The following is a 22,882-nucleotide window of genomic DNA, read 5'->3' as shown; positions in this document are numbered from 1 at the left end:
CTAATTTGCATGTTCGCATGTTCTCCCTCAAGAATACATCTAGCTTTCCCTTAAATGCATCTATGCTATTCACTTGAACCGCTCTACCTGGCGTCCGTTAATTATAAATTAATTGTGTTTAATTATATGCAGGTGGTGTGCATTAACTGGAGAGTCGCTTGTGTCACTAGAAATAGACTCGGACTGAAATTGTGGTTGTTGCGTTAGGAGGTGCATGCTTGTAAAGTGTAACACTGCAAATAAATACTTACAAAAGTATACAAAGGATTGGCACTTCACGAAGTGGTTTTCTGGAGTATCACAAAAGGACTAAAGAAATTATCCATCGTCTTTTTTGAGGAGGTAGCTAATGTGTTTGGCTATCAAAAAATTCTCTGCGGGGTGCAGGTGGATGAACCATTAGTGGGAAAGCCTTTGCAGATGAGACTTTTATGGCTGAAGTTAGGTTCATTACTAGGGGTTTTCTCCCCTGAAATTTAGAAGAAATATATAGCATTGGGCGACAGGAACAGTTTTTCTCCCCCTGGCTGGAGAATCTAGAATGCAGAGTCACAGTCTCACAATAAAGGGTTGGCCATTTAGGACGGAGATGAGGAGAAATTTCTTCACTCAAAGGGTTGTGAATTTGGACTTCTCTACCCCAGAGAGCAGCGGACGCTCAGTCGATGAGTATATTCAAAATAGAGAGGCCGGTCGTTTTTTTTGCGTAGCAAAGGAGTTAAGGGTGTGGAAGGTTGAATTGAGATGGAAGATGAGAGGCCTAATCTTGTTGAATTGAGACCAGGCTCGAGGTGCCGAATGGCCTACTCCGGCTCTTAATTCATTTGGCCTCATCTTCTTAACAGAGGGAGTGAGGACAAGTCTAGAGGGTCAAAGCGAGGGATGAGTGAAGATGCCTCGACGAGCGGAGGGAGTGAGGGATGAAGACAAGCCTAGGGGAGCAGAGGGTAACGGATACGTGAGGAGGTGTTAAAGGAGCAAACGCCAGGTTGGAAACGAGGGTGAGAACTTCACGATGCTCTGGGTAGCTCTCGGAGGGCAGGGGTGTGTTGGATCGAAGGGCGGAGGGTGGGAGGGGCGAAGATGCAAACATAAAAACAAAAAACTACTGCGGATGCTGGAAATCCAAAACAAAAACAGAATTACCTGGAAAAACTCAGCAGGTCTGGCAGCATCGGCGGAGAAGAAAAGAGTTGACGTTTCGAGTCCTCACGACCCTTCAACTGTGGAAGGGTCGTGAGGACTCGAAACGTCGACTCTTTTCTTCTCCGCCGATGCTGCCAGACCTGCTGAGTTTTTCCAGGTAATTATGCTTTTGTTTTGGGGTGAAGATGCAGGCTGGTGGCACCGGGCACACATGGAATTAAAACTGCACACCGCAAAATCTCAGCTGCAATACGGTGAGAGCCTTGCTTTAAGTAGCGCGAGTCAGGTTTGTTACCTTAAGAGTCAGCACCCGTTTGACCTTTGGGGTGTCAATTATTATTTAATTAACTTTGCATAAAAGGCCCTGATTATGGAAATGTGTGAATGTCCCTTTCTGCTGACTCTCAGTCGCCTCTTTTGATTTACAAAGCTAAACCGTTGAACCATCTGCTCTCTGCACATTATCAAAGCTACGCAGAGAGAGAGAGAGAGGGAGAGGGAGAGGCGGAGAAAGAGAGAGAGAGAGAAACGAAACGTTCAGAAATGAATTATATTTTTCCCCTCTCTTTCTCTCCACCTTCAGCCGGGGATGCAGAGCAGAAGGAAATGGATGTTGCGGGAACTGATTGGCCCTTCTGCTCCTGCTCCTGCCATGTGACACCCCAGCGTCTCGAAGTCTAGATCCCCCCCCCTTTAGAAGTCATTTGATGGGATTGACATTTCTGGATGGAGCGAAAAGGCAGGTGGAAAATCAGGATTTGACCCAAGGCGGATCAGGATTCACCGGCCGACCGCGATGGCAGATTGAGGGGGAAAGTGATTGAGGGCGGGAATAATTTCCCAGATATCATTCGCGGACTCCTGTTTTTCATTTATTTCCCCGTTCCAAGTCCCCCCCCGGAAACTTCAGCTTGTTCCAAAACCGTGTTTGCCCACTGACTCCTGCTCACCACCACCTGCACTCGCTCGACTTTGGCTACCGGTTAGTCAACGCTGATTTTAAAATTCAAATCGCTCCCTTACCCAGCCCTACCTGTGCTCGATACATTGATTCTCTTCCAAATCTGGCTTCTTTTGCATCCCTGGGTTGAACCTTGGTGGCTGTGCCTTCAGAACCCTGGGCCCTAATCTCTGGAACTCCCTCCCCAAAATTTTGCACCTCTCTACCTCTCTCTCTTCCTTTAAGATGCTCCTTACAACCTATGCCTGTGACCCACCTAGTGTCCTGGACCCTCACTATGTGGCTGGATGTTAACTTTTTCTGCTTGTGTTCCTTTGAAGCGCCTTGGGGGCATTACAATTGCATCAAGGGTGCTATATAAATGCAATTTGTTGTTGTTGTAAGCACATACATGCAAAAAAAGAAACAAAGAACTTGCATTTTTATAGCATCTTTCACAGCCTCGGGACACCCGAAAACGCTACGTAACGAGGCTGATGAGTTATTTTCGAATCGTTCAGGCAGTTTGTGCACAGCAAGCTCCCACAAGTAGCCGTGTGATAATATGCGCAGGTAATCCGCTTTTTAGTGATGTTGGTGGAAGGATGAGTATGGTCCAGAAAAACACCCCCCACTTACACGTTTTCAAATACTGCCACGGAATCTTTTACGTTTAACTGAAAAAACACACAGTGCCTCAGTTCAGGGTTTTAGTAGGAAACTCTTTCGAGTTATCAACAGTCACAGATTGCAACTCCTTCGAGTACAATCACAGTTCTTGGTTTCCGGGAGTGGGACATGAACCCACAACCCTCTGATTCAAAGGCGAGGGTGCTATGAACTGAGCCACAGCTGACGAACATGTCCGACAGGACAGCACTAATATATCTGTCTAGATTAGATGCTCGAGCATTTGGTAAGTGAGCCTTACCAGACCATGGCTGACACTCTATTCAACTAGAGATTCACGGATTCAGGTCTCCGTCTATATTCTTCACCTGCAAAGGAAAGACCCATGGTGACTACTTCTTAAAAGCACTTTCATCGATATGTCCTTGGGACCTGCCGCAGTCAGGAAAACCTCCATATACATTAAAGTTCTTTCATCTTCTTTTACTTGTGAGTCCATCGCTCGAGTTTCACGGAATAGCTTCTTAATCGGGCGGTCCCGAAACGTGAGGAGGGGGGAGTAGGAGTGGAAACGAGGATGAACAGGGCAATGGGGTCGTGGAACGAAGGGGGATCACGGATGGGATGAAGGGGCCAAGAAGACGATGGGGATAATCAGGTCGGCAGACTCAAGGGGAGGCTGGATAGACGTTGGGCGGAGAAAGTGGTTGAGAGACACGGAGGGTGAAAGTTCTGTCACGAGCCACAATCTGATCCCAATTGGAAAAGGCGTCAGTGTGAAATTATCCTACGCAGGGTTTCTCTGGTCTTTGCTCCTCCAGACACTGAACTCCTCGCTGGAAAAACCCAGAACATTTTGCCTTATTAATATATAAATATAAATGTGTTCCAGTTCATGAGGAAGATGAATATACGAGAGGGCATGCTGTCTCAAACACATCCATGACCCCCCGCATGCACATTTAACGTTGTGTTACCTCACGCACGCTCACACAGGTATTGAGACAAACACACCTTGGGCAGGATTTTGCCCTCCACGGTGGGTGGAGGTACTCGGTGGGGGCAGGCGGGAAACCGACTGCCTCCCGCGATCGGCGCCGCACCGCGATTTCGTGCTGGTGGGCCGATTAACACGGGGGGTGGGGTGGGGGGGGGCGGGTGGGTGGGGGGCAGGAGGGCGAGCGGACAGAGCGAGCGCTCCATAATCTCCCTGAGAGGCACGGAGCTGTCTCAGGGGAGACGAAGAGACATAAAAAAAAAATTTTTTTAAATAAATATTTAATGAAACACGTCCCTCGCATGTGACTCTGAACATGTAAATAATGAAAAATTAAAGTTTTTATATTATTTTTATTTGATCTTTGGGAACCTCACCCCGCCCGTTGGATGAGGTTTCCAAAAAAAATGCAAAGGCCGCTTGGCCATTTTTGCCTGCCCCGCCCGTCCACCATTAGGTTGGGCGGGGCAGCGAGAGAATTGATTTAATCGGTTACTGAATGGCCTTAACGATGGCCTTTTAATCATCGGCGGGCGCGTCGCTGGCTCTGGCGCATACCCGCCGACTGAATTACCGCGCGACCACACGTTGGCGTTAGCACGCTCGATCGCTCGATCGTTGTGGCAAGTTCTGGGCACCACGCCTTCGGAAGGATGTGAAGAGGGTGCAGGAAAGATTCACCAAGAAAGGTTCCAAGGGATGAGGGACTTCAATTACCTAGACGGATTGGAGAAGTTGAGGCTGCTCTCCTTGGAGAAGGCTGAGAGGAGGTTTGATCGAGGCATCAAAGTCACGAGGGGTCTGGGCAGAGTCGATAGTGAGAAACTGTTGCCTTTGGTGGAAGGCTTGAGAATGAGTGGACACGGGTTTAAGGGGCTTGATAAAAGAAGCAGCGGCGACAGGAAGATAAACCTTTTCGCCCAGCGAGCGGTCAGGACCTGCAATGCCCCATCTGAGAGGGTGTTGGAGACATATTCAATCGGGGGCTTTCAAAAAGAATTGGATGAGTACCTTAAGAGAAAAATAACATTGTAGCACCACAGAGAAAGAGTGAGGGAGTGGAACGAGCTAAATTGCTCTCTTACAGAGTTCTGGCAATCGCTCAATGGGCCGAATGGCCTCCTCCTGTGCTGTAACCATTCCAAATGTCTGTAAAATGACAAAAACACACAGAAAGAGAAGGCTGGCTTCCAGATATGGGGGCGCACATTGCTCACCACTTCCTCCCCCCCTCACCCATTGCAAGAGTTGGCTGGTAGACAACGCACCCGTCCTGCAGCCATGACACGACGCCAGTGGGTTAAACACACCGAGAGTGGGACTTCCACCCCTTGGGTGGGAGGGAATCCCGCCCCCTGAGAGCTGCGGGCCAATGGGATTGTCCAGCAGAGCCCGGACTTGGCAGGGAACACTGCTGGGTCTGCTGGCTGGCCCACACGGGGCGCTTTGAGGGATCCTGGGAGCGGGTAAATTCCTTGTTTTCAGGGTGGGGTGGGGGGAGGGGGGGTCTGGCAACCTAAGGAGGAGGCGGGATTTGGGGGGAGCCAGGTGGGGAGGAACAAAGTGTGGCGGTGGGGGTGGGGGTGAATGAGGGGGTAACATCTTCGGGGGGGGGGAGAGGGAGGGGTGCCCCTGATACACACAGGGTACCCTCTAAAGGAGGGTACCACCCACCCTCTTTCTTTCCTGCGATGTTTTACAACTTGTGTATAAAAAATGGTGCGTCCCCTTGACACCCTGTAGCCTGTGCCAGCTACATTAGGGCCAGGGCAGTGTAATATTGGCGTGAATTGGCATTGGTAACCAAGCTCAATTGACCGTCAATCAATGGCTTGCTTAGAAATGGCGGGCTGCCGAATTCAGTGCCTGGCCCACCCACCGTATTTTGGGGGTGGGGGGGGTGGGGCAGCTCAGGGGTGGGCTGGAAGATGGTGGGCTTTCCATCCCTTGTATTACAACCCCACCCACCCCCCCACCCAACCACCCACCCTGGCGGTCATGGGGCTGGGGGTTAAATCCAGCCCAGAGATACACCCCGCCCCCGCACCCCACCCCCCATCACCACCTACCCAACCAGGCTCCAGGCCGGTTTCCTGCAGCTGATCCGTTGCACGTTTTGCAGGTCTCCTTGGAGGAATGCAGGGAGGTTGATCATAAACTTGGAGAGCTTGGAGGGTAGGAGGCTCCTCCTCCTGGAAACCCAGCCCTTAAAACCCTACAAACACAGTGGCTCATTCAGCACTGAGCTCGGGGAGTTAGGAACAGGAGCAGCAAGAGAGAGAGCAGGGAAGAGAGAGAGAGAGAGAGAGGAGAGAAGGAGAGAGAAGGAGAGAGAGAAGAAGAGAGTCCCATTGCACAAAGGTGCTGGAAAGGTTCCTTCTTCTCCCTTTTAATGAAATTGAAGTGACTGGAATTGTCAGATTCAAAGGCCGGCATGGATTTTTTGAACTCCAACTACCTGAACACTGGAAGCAGTTACGATTACACCTTCAACTTTTGGAATGACTACCTGGGTCTGTCCACACTGGTGATGAAGAACCGCAGGAATGTGCCTCGCTCGTCCAACTCCATCACTGAGTCCCTCAAGGCTACCCTTGGACTGAACGACTCAACCTGCCCTTGCCTGGGCGATGGGGAGGGACCTTTGGATTGTTGCTGCTGCTGCTCACCCAACGCCGCCAGGACCTTCCTGGACCTGGAGGAGAGCTTCTCCCTCTTCAACCCCTTCCAGCCTCTCCCCCACGCCGGTGGACACCAGGAGCCCGAGATGCTGCTGGACCCCCTCAGCCCCCTGGACCTCCTGGGGCTGGAGAGGAGGGCGTTCAGGAAAGGCAACGGACGGGCCAAGCAAGAGCCCAAGATCTGTGTCTTCTGCCGCAACAACGGGGCTCCCGAGGATGTCTACGCGTCCCACGTCCTGAAGACACCGGACGGGAGGGTCATCTGCCCCATCCTGCGTGCATACACTTGCCCCCTGTGCAATGCCAACGGAGACAACGCGCATACCATCAAGTACTGCCCCCTCTCCAAAGACCAGCCCCCCCAAAGGGTTCTGAAGGGGGGTAGAGCTGTGGGAGGGGGCAAGAGACTCAAGATCTTCTAGACTCACCATCTTCTTGATGGGGGGGGAGAGAGAGAGAGAGAGAGAGAAACAGATTCCTTTGGGACCTAATGCTGCCGAACTCCATCACCCCCCCCCACCCCCCCCACCTTCCACCACCTCCTGCTCCCCCCACCCCAAAAAAAAACAGTTTCAGAGATAATCTGGTCTTTGAAAAATAAATGTTAGGATCCCACCATTTCTAAATATCTATGGAGCAAGAATTGGGGGAAAATTGTTCCCTCTCCAAATGTATTGGTGGGGAAAAAAAGACAGAATGAGAGCAGAATTTTTCCCCCTGGTAACTGTTGTTTTAAAGTCTTTTGTTTTGATAACGACAGTGTTTTCATTGATGTCCCAAGATTTTTGAATCTTTTTAACCCTTGTTCCATTTGGAATGTCACTGATAAACACGAAACCAAAATCCACTCCTTCTCTCAAACCTGTTTGGAACTTTCTCCAGAGAGCCGAGGGTTGCTATAGGGTTGGATAAGAACCTTTTTTTTAAATAAGGAATGCTATTTTGGATGCAAGCCAAAAATTAAAAAAAAAAGATTAAAATCTCTGCACTTGTTGGGGGGGGTGGGGTGGGGGTGGTGAAACAGAAATTGGAACATTTTCAAAGAAATTAAATGCATCATTTTTAAGGAGTATTTTTTTTGTTGTTGTTGCTGTTGTTGTTGTCGTTATTGTTGAATTTTGAAGCTCATTTGTGCTTTTTAAATACGGGATTCCATTCCAAACTTGGGAGCAAGGAACTTGTCAAAGCTCCGAAATAAGTCACACCCCGAAATATATAAACTAGCAAAAGCCCAGTCCCTCGACGGATGGATTGGAATGAATGCCATTCAGTGATGGATTAAAATGCTCTGTTCTGACTCGGATCCGCTGGCACAAAGGAAAAGGATTTTTTATTTCGAACACACGTGAGATAACCTCACTTTAGGACTTGGTTCGGGGGTGGGTGGCTGGCTGGCTGGGCGGGGTGGGGTGAGGAGGGGATCAGAACCTTCGGATCACAATTCAGTCTCAAGACCTGAATTCGTCTTAAAGCAAGACTGCTGATTTGTTTGTTTTTTTTCCTTCGATGAAAACAAGCAAGGTTTAAAAAAAAAATAATAATAATGTTGGATAAGTAGTCAAAGGTTGAATCTTTTTCTTTGCTGCCTTCTGTCTGAATTCTTAATCCAAATACGTATAAAAAAAACGAATGCAATTTCTTTCATGTAGTGAATGTAACATTTTTTTTAACAGTCAGAATGATTTTGGAGAGAGGATGATGATGATGATGATGATGATGATTCTAGCAGGACTGCACAATGGAACTGCTTGTTTTCTTTCGTTTACCAAAGCTGTTTCAGAACTTGTAATGGAATTATATGGAAATAAGAGCTTGTGTGTAATGTATATTCAGTATTTTGACCACAATACTGATTCAAAGAGGGCTCTACCTCAAAACATTAATGCTTGACACATGCATTAAGTTTCTAATCGAAAACAAATTAATTATCAGATCAATAAATAACCAGTTTATAAATGACACACTGCCATTTCTAAAAAGGTTTTGTAATAATATTTTTTTGGATTTTATATAAGAAAATTTGTATTTTTCTCAATAAGGCTGCAGAGGAGATTAAAGATGAATGCTGCTTTTGAGCAATTCGTTAGATCTTTAAAAAGTCACTGTAAATATATTGGCAATTATTTCCTTTTCGAATTTGTGTTGTAAATTGTTCAGAGATTGGCCTTTCTTTGCGTAGAGTTTTTTTAAAAAAAAAATTAAGGTACCGGTTTAATTTTTATTTATATAAAATGGTGTTCACTGTTCTGTAAGCTGCAGCGCAGAAATAATGATATTGTCTACTGGGGGCAATAAAATGGCATATTGAAGAAACATTGAGATGACTTTTTAATCCTTTGGCACTCGACGCTGGGGAGGGTGTGGGCATGGCTCCCCCTAGGGGGGTGAGTTGGAATATCAAGGACAGACTGGAAAGTCTGACGTTTAGTCCTTGGGCTGGTTAAGGAAGAAGGAGTTGCATTTATATAGCGCCTTTTATGACCACAGCACGTCCCAAAGTGCTTTAACAGCTCACGAAGTTGCTTTTGAACGGACTAGGAGTGGCCAGCGTTGGATGAAGGCAGAGGTCTCGGAAGGTGGTGGGGCTGGAGGAGGTGACAGAAGATGGAGGGAGGGGGTGGGGGGGGCGAGGCTGTGGATGGAATTTTGCAAACGAGGGTGAGGGTTTTAAAACCGAGGCACTTGCTGGACAGCCTGGAAAGGGAGGAAGAGGCTGTGGGGAGAGCAGGGTAAATATCTTTGCAAGGTCCACGAAACGAATTCGCAAGGGTTCGCGCAGACACCAACTTCTCACAGTGTCAGCCGGGGCTCAGTGGGTAGCACTCTCCTCCCTGAACCGGTGATTGTAGGTTCAAGTCCCGCTCCAATGACATGAGCATGTAATCAAATCTGACAGTGTTGTGAGAGTGCTGCACTGTCAGAGGTGCTATTTTTTTCAGTTGAGACATTAAACTGAAGCAGACCTGACACTTGCAACAAAGGTGTGCTCCAGGTGAACGTAAGGGATATAAAGGGCTGATTAGGGGAGAGACGGGTGACACTGAACTGATAGAACACCAACTGCAGACATAGAAGGCCGGTTGTAACCTGCCCTGTTGCTAGGGATTGAGGATGTGCATCAAAGCTACCTCTGTACTTGCCTAGGTGGGCGAAGATAAATAAACCATACAATAGTGATGTGAAGTTGCATCACTGTGTGGTACAGTGGCAAGATAGGTGACCTGTGAACGTGTGTTAAGGAAAATGCGACAGAATATTTCCAAAAAAAACCAGGCAGAATGGCAAAGGAGGATAGGGAGCCCTGATAAGAAAGGTTGACATAGTGGGTGAGAAAGTAGCGAGTAGTAGTGGAGATTAAGAATAGCAAGAATCGAAAAGGCTTGTGAGAGTAGTTTCTAGGCTCCCTAACAGTAGTTATACCATTCGACAAAGCATTAAACGTGACATTATTGGAGTGTGTAACACAGGTAAGATAATATTTGTGGGGGAATTTAATCTTCATTTCGATCGAACAATCAAATTATCAAGGGTACTCTAGAAGATGAGTTCATAGAATGTTTTCATGACAATTTCCTGCAGCAATACATTGTGGAACCAGCTAGGGATAAAGCTATTTTAGGTCTAGTATTGTGCAATGAGGTAGAATTAATTAGTAATCTCACAGTAAAAATCCACTGGGAACTAGTGATCTTAATACAATTGAATTAAATGTTTGGTTTGAAAGTACATACTCCAATCACAAACAAAACCCGACCAATTGCCACCCCGTTAGTCTACTCTCGATCATCAGTAAAGTAATTTTTAAAATTCATTCACGGGATGTGGGCTTCACTGGCTGGGCCAGCATTTATTGCCCTCTTTTCTTTTCTCTTTTCTTCTCCGCCGATGCTGCCAGACCTGCTGAGTTTTTCTAGGTAATTCTGTTTTTGTTTTGGATTTCCAGCATCCGCAGTAGTTTTTTGTTCTTAATTTATTGCCCATCCCTAGTTGCCCTTGAGAAGGTGGTGGTGAGCTGCCTTCTTGAACCGCTGCAGTCCATGTGGTGTAGGTACACCCACAGTGCTGTTAGGGAGGGAGTTCCAGGATTTTGACCCAGCGACAGTGAAGGAACGGTGATATATTTCCAAGTCAGGATGGTAAGTGACTTGGAGGGGAACTTGCAGGTGGTGGCATTGCCATCTACTTGCTGCCCTTGTCCTTCTAGATGGTAGTGTCGTGGGCTTGGAAGGTGCTGCCTAAGGAGCCTTAGTGAGTTGCTGCAGTGCATCTTGTGGATGGTACACGCTGCTGCTACTGTGCGTCGGTGGTGGAGGGAGTGAACGTTTGTGGATGGGGTGCCAATTAAGCGGCTGCTTTGTCCTGGATCGTGTCAAGCTTCTTGAGTGTTGTGGGAGCTGCACTCATCCAGGCAAGTGGAGAGTATTCCATCACACTCCTGACTTGTGCCTTGTAGATGGTGGACGGGCTTTGGGGAGTCAGGAGGTGAGTTACTTGTCGCACGATTCCCAGCCTCTGACCTGCTCTTGTAGCCACAGTATTTATATGGCTAGTCCAGTTCAGTTTCTGGTTAATGGCACTCCTCAGGATGTTGATAGTGGGGGATTCAGTGATGGTAATGCCATTAAACGTCAAAGGGTGATGTTTAGATTCTCTCTTGTTGGAGATGGTCATTGACTGGCACTTGTGTGGTGCGAATGTTATTTGCCACTTGTTAGCCCAAGCATGGACATTGTCCAGGCCTTGCTGAACTTGGAAATGGACTGCCTCAGTATCTGAGGAGTCGCGAATGGTGCTGAACATTGTGCAATCATCAGTGAACATCCCCACTTCTGACCTTATGGTGGAAGGAAGGTCATTGATGAAGCAGCTGAAGACGGTTGGGCTGAGGACACTACCCTGAGGAACTCCTGCAGTGATGTCCTGGAGCTGAGATGACTGACCTCCAACAACCACAACCATCTTCCTTTGTGCTAGGTATGACTCCAACCAGTGGAAAGTTTTCCTCCTGATTCCCATTGACTCCAGTTTTGCACCTTGATGCCACACTTGGTCAAATGCTGCCTCAATGTCGAGGACAGTCACTCACACCTCACCTCGGGAGTTCAGCTATTTTGTCCATGTTTGAACCAAGGCTGTAATGAGGTCAGGAGCTGAGTGACCCTGGCGGAACCCAAACTGGGCATCAGTGAGCAGGTTATTGCTAAGCAAGTGCTGCTTGATAGCACTGTTGATGACCCATTACTTAACTGATGATGGGGAGTAGACTAATGGGGTGGTAATTGGCCGGGTTGGACCTGTCCTGCTTTTTGTGTACAGGACATACCTGGGCAATTTTCCACATAGCCGGGTAGATGCCAGTGTTGTAGCTGTACTGGAACAACTTGGCTAGGGGCGCGGCAAGTTCTGGAGCACAAGTCTTCAGTACTATAGCCGGAATATTGTCAGGGTCCATAGACTTTGCAGTATCCAGTTCCTTCAGCCATTTCTTGATATCACGTGGAGTGAATCGAATTGGCTGAAGACTGGCATATGTGATGCTGGGGACCTCCAGAGGAGGCCAAGATGGATCATCCAGTCGGCACTTCTGGCTGAAGATTGTAGCAAATGCTTCAGCCTTGTCTTTTGCACTGATGTGCTGGGCTCCTCCATCATTGAGGATGAGGATATTTGTGGAGCCTCCTCCTCCAGTGAGTTGTTTAATTGTCCACCACCATTCACGACTGGATGTGGCAGGGCTGCAGAGCTTAGATCTGGTCCATTGGTTGTGGGATCACTTAGCTCTGTCTTTCACTTGCTGCTTATGCTGTTTGGCACACAAATCGTCCTGTGCTCTAGTTTCACCAGGTTGACAACTCATTGTTAGGTATGTCTGGTATTGCTCCTGGCATGCCCTCCTGCACTCTTCAGTTTATAAAATTATGAGTGGCATGGACAGAGTAGATAGTCAGAAGCTTTTTCCCAGGGTGGAACAGTCAATTACTAGGGGACATAGATTTAAGGTGAGAGGAGAAAACTATAGAGGAGATGTGCGGGGCAAGTTTTTTATGCAGAGGGTAGTGAGTGTCTGGAATTCGCTGCCAGAGGAGGTGGTGGAAGCAGGTACGATAGTGGTGTTTAAGAGGCAGCTTGACAAATACATGAATAGGATGGGAATAGAGGGATACGGACCCCGGAAGTGTAAAATGTTTTAGTTGACAGGCAATACGATCGGCGCAGGCTTGGAGGGCCGAAGGGCCTGTTCCTGTGCTGTACTTTTCTTTGTTCTTTGAAGCAGGGTTGATCCCCTGGCTTGATGGCAATTTTATTTTTTATTCATTCATAGGATGTAGGTGTCACTGGCTAGGCCAGCATTTATTGCCTACCCCTAATTGCCCTTGTTCAGAGGGCATTTAAGAGCCAACCAGATTGCTGTGGGTCTGGAGTCACATGTAGGCCAGACCAGGTAAGGACGGCAGATTTCCTTCCCTAAAGGGCATTAGTGAACCAGATGAATTTTTATGACAATTAACAATGGTTTCATGGTCACCATCAGACTTTTAATCCCAGATTTCTTTAATTGGATCCAAACTTTGAACCCGGGTCCCCAGAGCATTACAGTGACCGCTTTGCAGAACACCTTCGGTCTGTCCGCAAGCATGACCCAGATCTCCCTGTCGCTTGCCATTTCAACACTCCACCCTGCTCTCATGCCCACATGTCTGTCCTTGGCCTGCTGCATTGTTCCAGTGAAGCTCAACGCAAACTGGAGGAACAGCACCTCATCTTCCGACTAGGCACTTTACAGCCTTCCGGACTGAATATTGAGTTCAACAACTTCAGATCATGAACTCTCTCCTCCATCCCCACCCCCTTTCCGATCCCCCCTTTTTTTTCTAATAATTTATATAGATTTTTCTTTTCCCACCTATTTCCATTATTTTTAAATGTATTTCCATCCATTGTTTTATCTCTACCTTTTAGCCTATTTCGATCCCTTCCCTTCACCCCACCCCACCCCCACTAGGGCTATCTGTACCTTGCTTGTCCTGCTTTCTACCCTTAATTAGCACATTCCTTAGATAATATCACCACCTTCAGCACCTCTTTGTCCTTTTGTCTATGACATCTTTTGGCTATCTCCACCTACCACTGGCCCTCTATCCAGCACACCCCCCACCCCCCCCCTCCCCCCCTAAACCAGCTTATATTTCACCTCTCTTCTATTTTTCCTTAGTTCTGTTGAAGAGTCATTCGGACTCGAAACGTTAACTGTGTTCCTCTCCGCAGATGCTGCCAGACCTGCTGAGTTTTTCCAGGTATTTTTATTTTTGTTTTGGATTTCCAGTATCCGCAGTTTTTTGCTTTTACCCCAGACCATTACCCCGGGCATCTGGAACACTAGTCCAGTGACAAAACCACCATGCCAGCGCCTCTCCTCAGTGGTAGAGTGGGGGATATGCCGGGCCATGAGGTTACAGGTTGTGTTTGAGTACAATTCTGCTGCTGCTGATGGCCCACAACACCTCATGGATGCCAAGTCTTGATTTGCTAGATCTGTTTGAAATCTATCCCATTTAGCACGGTGGTAGTGCCACACAGCACGATGGAGGGTATCCTCAATGTGAAGGCGGGACTTCTTCTGCCCAATGACTGTGCGGCAGTCACTCCTACCGATCCTGTCATGGACACAGGCATCTGCGCCAGGCGGGTTGGTGAGGATGAGGTCAAGTATGTTTTTCCCTCTTGTTGGTTCCCTCACCACCTGCTGCAGACCCAGTCTAGCAGCTATGTCCTTTAGGACTCGGCCAGCTTGGTCAGTAGTGGTGCTACCGAGCCACTCTCAGTGATGGACATTGAAATCCAACCTGTGCCCTTGGCACCCTGAGTGCTTCCTCCAAGTGGTGTTCTACATGGATGAACACTGATTCATCAGCTGAGTGAACCAGATGGGTTTTTGCAACAATCAGCAATGGTTTCATGGTCATCATTAGACTTTTAATTTCAGATTTTTATTGAATTCAAATTCCACCACCTGCTGTGGGGGTTTTGAACCAAGGACACGGAGCATTACCCTGAGTTTCTGGATTACTAGTTGAGCAACAATACCATTATGCCATCGCCTCATCAACAGTGCTATCAAGTGGCACTTGCTTAGCAGTAACCTGTTCACTGACGCTCAGTTTGGGTTCCCACAGGGTCACTTAGCTCCTGACCTCATTACAGCCTTGGTTCAAACATGGATCAAAGAGCTGAACTCCCGAGGTGAGAGTGACTGCCCTTAACATCAAGGCAGCATTTGACCGAGTGTGGCATCAAGGAGCCCTAGCAAAACTGGAGTCAATGGGAATCAGGGGGAGAACTCTCCACTGGTTGGAGTCATACCGAGCGCAAAGGAAGATGGTTGTGGTTGTTGGAGGTCAGTCATCTCAGTTCCAGGACATCACTGCAGGAGTTCCTCAGGCTTGTGTCCTCGGCCCAACTATCTTCAGCTGCTTCATCAATGACCTTCCTTCCATCATAAGGTCAGAAGTGGGGATGTTTGCTGATGAATGCACAATGTTCAGCACTATTCATAATTCCTCAGATACTGAAGCAGTCCATGTCCAAATGCAGCAAGACCTGGACAATATCCAGGCTTGGGCTAACTAGTGGCAAATAACATTCGTGCCACAGAAGTGCCAGGCAATGATCATCTCCAACAAGAGAGTATCTAATCATTGCCCCTTGATGTTCAATGGCATTAGCATCACTGAAACCCCCACTATCAACATCCTGGGTGTTACCCTTGACCAGAAACTGAACTGGACTAACCATATAAATACTGTGGCTACAAGAGCAGGTCAGAGACTAGGAATCATGCGACAAGTAACTCACCTCCTGACTCCCCAAACCTGTCCACCATCTACAAGGCACAAGTCAGGCGTGTGATGGAATACTCCCCACTTGCCTGGATGAGTGCAGCTCCCACAACACTCAAGAAGTTTGACACTGTCCAGGACAAAGCAGCCCGCTTGATTGGCACCACATGCACCACCTCAGCAGTAGCAGCAGTGTGTATTATCTAGAAAAGATGCACTGCAGGAACTCACCAAGGCTCCTTGGACAGCATCTTCCAAACATATGATCACTACCCCTTAGAGGGACAAGGGCAGCAGGTGCATGGGAGCACCACCACCTGGAAGTTCCCCTCCCCGCCTCCCTCCAATTCACTCACCGTCCTGACTTGGAAATATATCGCCGTTCCTTCACTGTCACTGGGTCAAAATCCTGGAACTCCCTCCCTAACTGCACTGTGGGTGTACCTACACCACATGGACTGCAGCGGTTCAAGAAGGCAGCTCACCACTGCCTTCTCGAGGGCAACTAGGGATGGGCAATAAATGCTGGCCCAGCCAGTGATGCCCACATCCCATGAATGAATTTTTAAAAATCTTAAAGTTAAACAAAGCCAATTACATGGGAATGAGCGGGGAAATGGCTAAGGTTGCTTTGATAAATAGACTAAAATGTATGGAGGTAAGTGAACAGTGGGAAACATTTAAAGAAACAATTCAAAATGTTCAACAAAATTACATTCCATTGGAAAATGAAAACTCAGCAAGAAAGACCCATCCATTGCTCACTCACCAACTTAGTATATCTACTATGAGGTTTCAAGAATAGTAACTAATCTGAGGATTGGGGGTGCTTTAGAAACCAGCAAAAGGCCACCAAAAAAATGTTAAAAAGGGAAAAATTAGAATACAGGAGCAAACTAGCCTACAAAATAAAAACAGATTCTAAGAGCTTGTACTAGTATATTAAAAGGAGGAGAGTAGCTAAAGTAAACATTGGTCACTTAGAAACAGAGACAGGAGAAATTATCATGGGGAATGAGGAAACAGCAGAGACATTGAACAAATATTTTTGTGTCTGTCTTCACAGTAGAAGACACAAGTTACCTACCAGAAATAGAGGGTAACCTATGGGCTAAAAAGAGTGAGGAAATTAAGGTAATTAATGCAAGCAGAGAAAAAGTATTGGAGAACTTAAGAGACTAAAATCCGAAAATCGCCAGGGCCTGATGGTCTACACCCTAGGGTTCTAAAAGAGATAGCTGCAGAGATAGTGGATGCACTGGCTATGATTTTCCAAAATTCCAAAACCTGACTTACCCCCCTGACCACCTGACTAACCTCCTGACCACCTGACTATCCCCCGACCACCCGGCAACCTCCCAACTGCCCAACTAGCTCCTGACCACTCAACTATCCCCCGACAGCCCGACTAGCCCCCTAACCACCTGGCTATACCCCCGACTGTCTGACTATCCCCCTGATAACCCGACTATCCCCTCAGTGCCCAACCACCCCTTGACCACCTGACTATCCCCCAACAGCCCGACTAGCCCCTTAGCCACCTCGCTATACCCCGACTGTCCGACTATCCCCCTGACCACCCGACTATCCCCTGACTGCCCAACCACCCCCTGACCACCCGACTATCCGTCCGGCTATCGGACTGCCCGCTGTTGACCGCCTGACGATCCCCCCGACCCAACAACCCCTGACCACCTGACTAATCTCCTGACTAGACCTAGCCAACCTCTGACTATCTGACTAACCTCTCTGGCCATCCGACCTGTAACCAGATCCAACTACCTTCCCACCTGACTACCCTCTTGGTCATGCAAGGTACCTGATCACCTGACTGCCCCTGATCACCTGACTACCCAAATCACCTGACCAGCCAATTACCCCACAGATGAGTGTGACTTTACAGAGTGAGCAACTGGGAGTTTGGTGAGTGAGGGAGTTTGGGGAAGTGGGGAAGAAGGTGCTCTTTTCTTCTTCTATCTTTGGTTCTTAATTCGGTACAGAGGAAGAACTTGATTAGTGAGTAACTGGTAAGTTGTTATATTTATAATAAAATGTTTTAAAATTTATGATGTGACAGGGAAGCTCAGCTAATTGGAATGTGCATCCTGTGGTATGTGGGAAGTCATGGATTGGCCATGTGCCCTGGATGAACACATCTGCAGGAAGTGCCACCGGCTGCAGAAGTTTGAGCTCCAGGTTTTGGAACTTGAACGGCAGCTGGAGTCACTGTGGTGTATCTGCGAGGCAGAAAGCTACGTGGATGACACGATTAGTGAGGTGGTCACACCGCAGGTTAGGAGCACACAGACAGATAGGGAATGGGTGATCACCAAGCAATTTAAGAGAACCTGGCAGGTAGTGCAGGGGCCCCCTGAGTCGATCTCACTCGCTAACCAGTTTTCCATTTTGGATACTGGTTAGGTATTTGTACCTCAGAGGAGTGCAGCAAGAGACAAGTCTGTGGCTCTGCAGGTGGCTCAAGTGCACAGGGGAGGGGGGAGGAAAAAGAGTGGAAGTGCAATAGCGACAGGGGATTGGTTAGTTAGGGGAACAGACAGGTGTTTCTGCGGCCATAGACGTGACTCCAGGATGGTATGTTGCCTCCCCGGAGCCAGGGTCAAGGATATCACAGGGTGGCTGCAGGACATTCTTGGGGGGGGGTGGGGGTGGGTGGTGGGTGGGTTTGGGGGAGGGGGGGTGGAACTAGAGGTCCTGGTCCACGTTTGTACCAACAGCATAAGTAGGAAGAGGGATGTGGTCCTGAAAGCAGATTTTAAGGAGCAAGGGAGGAGATTAAAAAGCAGGACCTCCAGAGCAATAGCTCAGGATTACTCCCAGCCCCAGGTGCTAGTGAGCATAGAAATAGGAGAATTGAGCAATTGAACACATGGCTGGAGAGTTGGTGTAGGAGGGAGGGCATCAGATATCTGAGGCACGGGGACCGGTTCTGGGGCAGGTGGGACCTGTACAAAATGGACGGGTTGCATCTTAGCAGGACCAGAACCCACATTCTCGCAGGGAGATTCACGAGCGCGGCTGGGGAGGGTTTAAATTAAATTGGCAGGGGGGTGGGAACCTGTGAAAATGGAGAAGTGCAGACCTGTTAGTTTGATGTCGGCCAGAGGGAAACTGTTAGAATCTATTATAACGGGTGTGATAACTGGACACTTGGAAAATAACGATATGGTTGGGATGAGTCAACGTGGATTTATGAAAGGGAAATCATGTTTGACAAACCTGCTGGAGTTTTTGAGGATGATGCCCGTGCCATAGGTAAAGGAGAACCAGCGGATGGGGTGTATTTGGATTTTCAGAAGGCTTTCGATAAGGTCCCACACAGGAGGTTAGTGAACGAGATTAGAGAGCACGGTATAGACTGAGAACTGGTGAACAAAACGTAGACTAGGAATAAATGGGTCATTCTCAGGATGGCAGAATGCAACTAGTGAGGGTACCCACCTACCCACCTCACTCCACTCACCCACCTACCCACCTCACTCCACTCACCCACCTACCCACCTCACTCCACTCACCCACCTACCCACATCACACCACTCACCCACCTACCCACATCACACCACTCACCCACCTACCCACCTCACTCCACTCACCCACCTACCCACATCACACCACTCACCCACCTACCCACATCACACCACTCACCCACCTACCCACCTCACTCCACTCACCCACCTACCCACCTCACTCCACTCACCCACCTACCCACATCACACCACTCACCCACCTACCCACATCACACCACTCACCCACCTACCCACCTCACTCCACTCACCCACCTACCCACATCACACCACTCACCCACCTACCCACCTCCTCCACTCACCCACCTACCCACCTCACTCCACTCACCCACCTACCCACCTCACTCCACTCACCCACCTACCCACCTCCTCCACTCACCCACCTACCCACCTCACTCCACTCACCCACCTACCCACCTCACTCCACTCACCCACCTACCCACCTCACTCCACTCACCCACCTACCCACCTCACTCCACTCACCCACCTACCCACCTCCTCCACTCACCCACTACCCACCTCACTCCACTCACCCACCTACCCACATCACACCACTCACCCACCTACCCACCTCCTCCACTCACCCACCTACCCACCTCACTCCACTCACCCACCTACCCACCTCACTCCACTCACCCACCTACCCACCTCCTCCACTCACCCACCTACCCACCTCACTCCACTCACCCACCTACCCACCTCACTCCACTCACCCACCTACCCACCTCACTCCACTCACCCACCTACCCACCTCACTCCACTCACCCACCTACCCACCTCCTCCACTCACCCACTACCCACCTCACTCCACTCACCCACCTACCCACCTCACTCCACTCACCCACCTACCCACCTCACTCCACTCACCCACCTACCCACCTCACACCACTCACCCACCTACCCACATCACACCACTCACCCACCTACCCACATCACACCACTCACCCACCTACCCACCTCACTCCACTCACCCACCTCACTCCACTCACCCACCTACCCACCTCACTCCACTCACCCACCTACCCACCTCACTCCACTCACCCACCTACCCACCTCACTCCACTCACCCACCTACCCACCTCACTCCACTCACCCACCTCACTCCACTCACCCACCTACCCACATCACACCACTCACCCACTACCCACCTCACTCCACTCACCCACCTACCCACATCACACCACTCACCCACCTACCCACATCACACCACTCACCCACCTACCCACCTCACTCCACTCACCCACCTACCCACCTCACTCCACTCACCCACCTACCCACATCACACCACTCACCCACCTACCCACCTCACTCCACTCACCCACCTACCCACCTCACTCCACTCACCCACCCCTCACTCCATTCACCCACCTCACTCCACTCACCCACCTCACTCCACTCACCCACCTACCCACCTCACTCCACTCACCCACCTCACTCCACTCACCCACCTACCCACCTCACTCCACTCACCCACCTCACTCCACTCACCCACCTACCCACCTCACTCCACTCACCCACCTACCCACCTCACTCCACTCACCCACCTCACTCCACTCACCCACCTACTCACCTCGCTCCACTCAGCCACCTACCCACCTCACTCCACTCACCCACCTACCGACCTCACTCCACTCACCCACCTCAATCCACTCACCCACCTCACTCCACTCACCCACCTCACTCCACTCACCCACCTCACTCCACTCACCCACCTCAATCCACTCACCCACCTCAATCCACTCACCCACCTCACTCCACTCACCCACCTCACTCCACTCACCCACCTCAATCCACTCACCCACCTCAATCCACTCACCCACCTCAATCCACTCACCCACCTCACTCAACTCACCCACCTCAATCCACTCACCCACCTCAATCCACTCACCCACCTCACTCCACTCACCCACCTCAATCCACTCACCCACCTCACTCCACACCCACCTCACTCCACTCACCCACCTCAATCCACTCACCCACCTCACTCCACTCACCCACCTCACTCCACTCACCCACCTCAATCCACTCACCCTCCTCACTCCACTCACCCTCCTCACCCACCTATCCATCTCACTCCACTCACCCACCTCACTCCACTCACCCACCTCACTCCAGTCACCCTCCTCACTCCACTCACCCTCCTCACCCACCTACCCACCTCACTCCACTCACCCACCTCCACTCACCCTCCTCACTCCACTCACCCTCCTCACTCCACTCACCCACTTACCCCCCTCACTCCACTCACCCACTTACCCCCCACACTCCACTCACCCACTTACCCCCCTCACTCCACTCACCCACTTACCCCCCTCACTCCACTCACCCACTTACCCCCCTCACTCCACTCACCCTCTTATCCCCTCACTCCACTCACCCACTTAACCCCCTCACTCCACTCACCCACTTAACCCCCTCACTCCACTCTCCCTCTTACCCCCTCACTCCACTCACCCTCTTACCCCCCTCACTCCACTCACCCACTTACCCCCCTCACTCCACTCACCCACCCTTTCACTCGCCCACATTCATTCTTTGAACGGCTTGAGACCTTAACAAACTGGACCTGAGTACGACAGCTACAGTTGTGAACAGTGGAGGTCGTGTCCTCTCCTCTGGACGGCCCCCAGTACCCCGCCCCCAACACTCGCCCCGCCCCGAACTCTCCCCCCGCCCCCAACTCTCCCCCGCCCCGAACTCTCCCCCCGCCCCGAACTCTCCCTCGCCCCGAACTCTCCCCCCGCCCCCAACTCTCCCCCGCCCCAAACTCTCCCCCGCCCCGAACTCTCCCCCAAACTCTCCCCCCGTCCCGAACTCTCCCCCCGCCCCCAACTCTCCCCCCCGCCCCGATCTCTCGCCCCGCCCCCAACTCTCCCCCCGCCCTGAACTCTCCCCCGCCCCGCTCTCCCCCCGCCCCCAACTCTCCCCGAACTCTCCCTGGCCCTGAACTCTCCCCCAACCCCGACCTCTCCCCCGCCCCCAACTCTCCCCCCGCCCCCAACTGTCCCCCGCCCCCAACTCTCCCCCGAACTCTCCCCCGCCCCGAACTCTCCCCCCGCCCCCAACTCTCCCCCGAACTCTCCCCCCGCCCCGAACTCTCCCCCGCCCCGAACTCTCCCCCCGCCCCCAACTCTCCCCCGCCCCGAACTCTCCCCCGCCCCGAACTCTCCCCCGCCCCGAACTCTCCCCCCACCCCCAACTCTCCCCCGCCCCGAACTCTCCCCCGCCCCGAACTCTCCCCCCCGCCCCGAACTCTCCCCCCGTCCCCAACTCTCCCCCCGCCCCGAACTCTCCCCCCGCCCCAAACTCTCCCCCGCCCCAACTCTCCCCCAGCCCTGAACTCTCCCCCTGCCCCGAACTCTCCCCCCGCCCTGAACTCTCCCCCCGCCCCGAACTCTCCCCTGCCCTGAACTCTCCCCCCGCCCCAAACTCTCCCCTGCCCCGAACTCTCCCCCGCCCCGAACTCTCCCCCGCCCCGAACTCTCCCCGGTGACACTGCTCTGTCTGTTTCTACTTCAGCTGGGATGGGAAGAATTGGCTGAAAGTGGTCAGTATTGTTCAGGGTGGATTCGGGCAGTGCCAATGTGCCCGGCATTGGCTGCTGACCGGGAGATCCAGGCGACTGTCTCTGTATTCAGTCCATCGAAACCTTCTGGAATTTTACAGGCCTCTATTAGGTCAGCCCTCAGCCTCCTATTTCAGGAGAAAAGAGACCCACCTTGTCAATCCTTTCCTGATATGTATATCCGTGCATTGTGGGTCGCGATGACCGCTGTTCTGGGTGAAGGGTCACCGGGACCCGCAATGTGAACTCTGACCTCTGTCCCTCTCCACAGTTGCTGCCTGACCGGCTGAATACGAGGCGGTAGGTTTTGGTGGTCGGAATAGGGAGGTCGGTTATTATTTAGGGGGCGCGGGTCCAGGTGGGGTGGAGGAACAACGGGATCTCTCCGCACAAAGATATCACTCACTAAACCTTGCACCACAGGTCAACGAGGCCCATTTAAAAAGCAAAATACTGCAGATGCTGCAAACGTGAAATAAAAATAGAAGGTGCTGGAAATACTCGGCAGCGAGCGCTTGTTCTGCTTTGTAACTCTTTCGGAGTC

General features: G+C 50.5%; 1 protein-coding gene across 1 annotated transcript; it reads left to right on the top strand.

The window, feature by feature from the left end:
- Positions 1-6,110: 6,110 nt before the first annotated feature.
- On the top strand, positions 6,111-8,709 carry nanos1 (nanos homolog 1). The gene has a single exon (XM_078554759.1). The coding sequence runs from the start codon at positions 6,148-6,150 to the stop codon at positions 6,814-6,816; it is 669 nt and encodes a 222-aa protein (XP_078410885.1). The 5' UTR covers positions 6,111-6,147; the 3' UTR covers positions 6,817-8,709.
- The last annotated feature ends 14,173 nt before the right edge of the window (positions 8,710-22,882 follow it).

The sequence above is a fragment of the Cetorhinus maximus genome, chromosome 1 (genome assembly GCF_964194155.1).
Source record: "Cetorhinus maximus chromosome 1, sCetMax3.hap1.1, whole genome shotgun sequence".
NCBI classification, from domain to species: domain Eukaryota; kingdom Metazoa; phylum Chordata; class Chondrichthyes; order Lamniformes; family Cetorhinidae; genus Cetorhinus; species Cetorhinus maximus.
Note: the sequence above shows the minus strand (reverse complement) of the source record. Positions and strands in the feature narration are given on the sequence as shown.

Coding starts and splice junctions, on each gene's coding strand:
- nanos1 (XM_078554759.1), top strand. CDS start 6,148: ATGGATTTTTTGAACTCCAACTACCTGAACACTGGAAGCAGTTACGAT.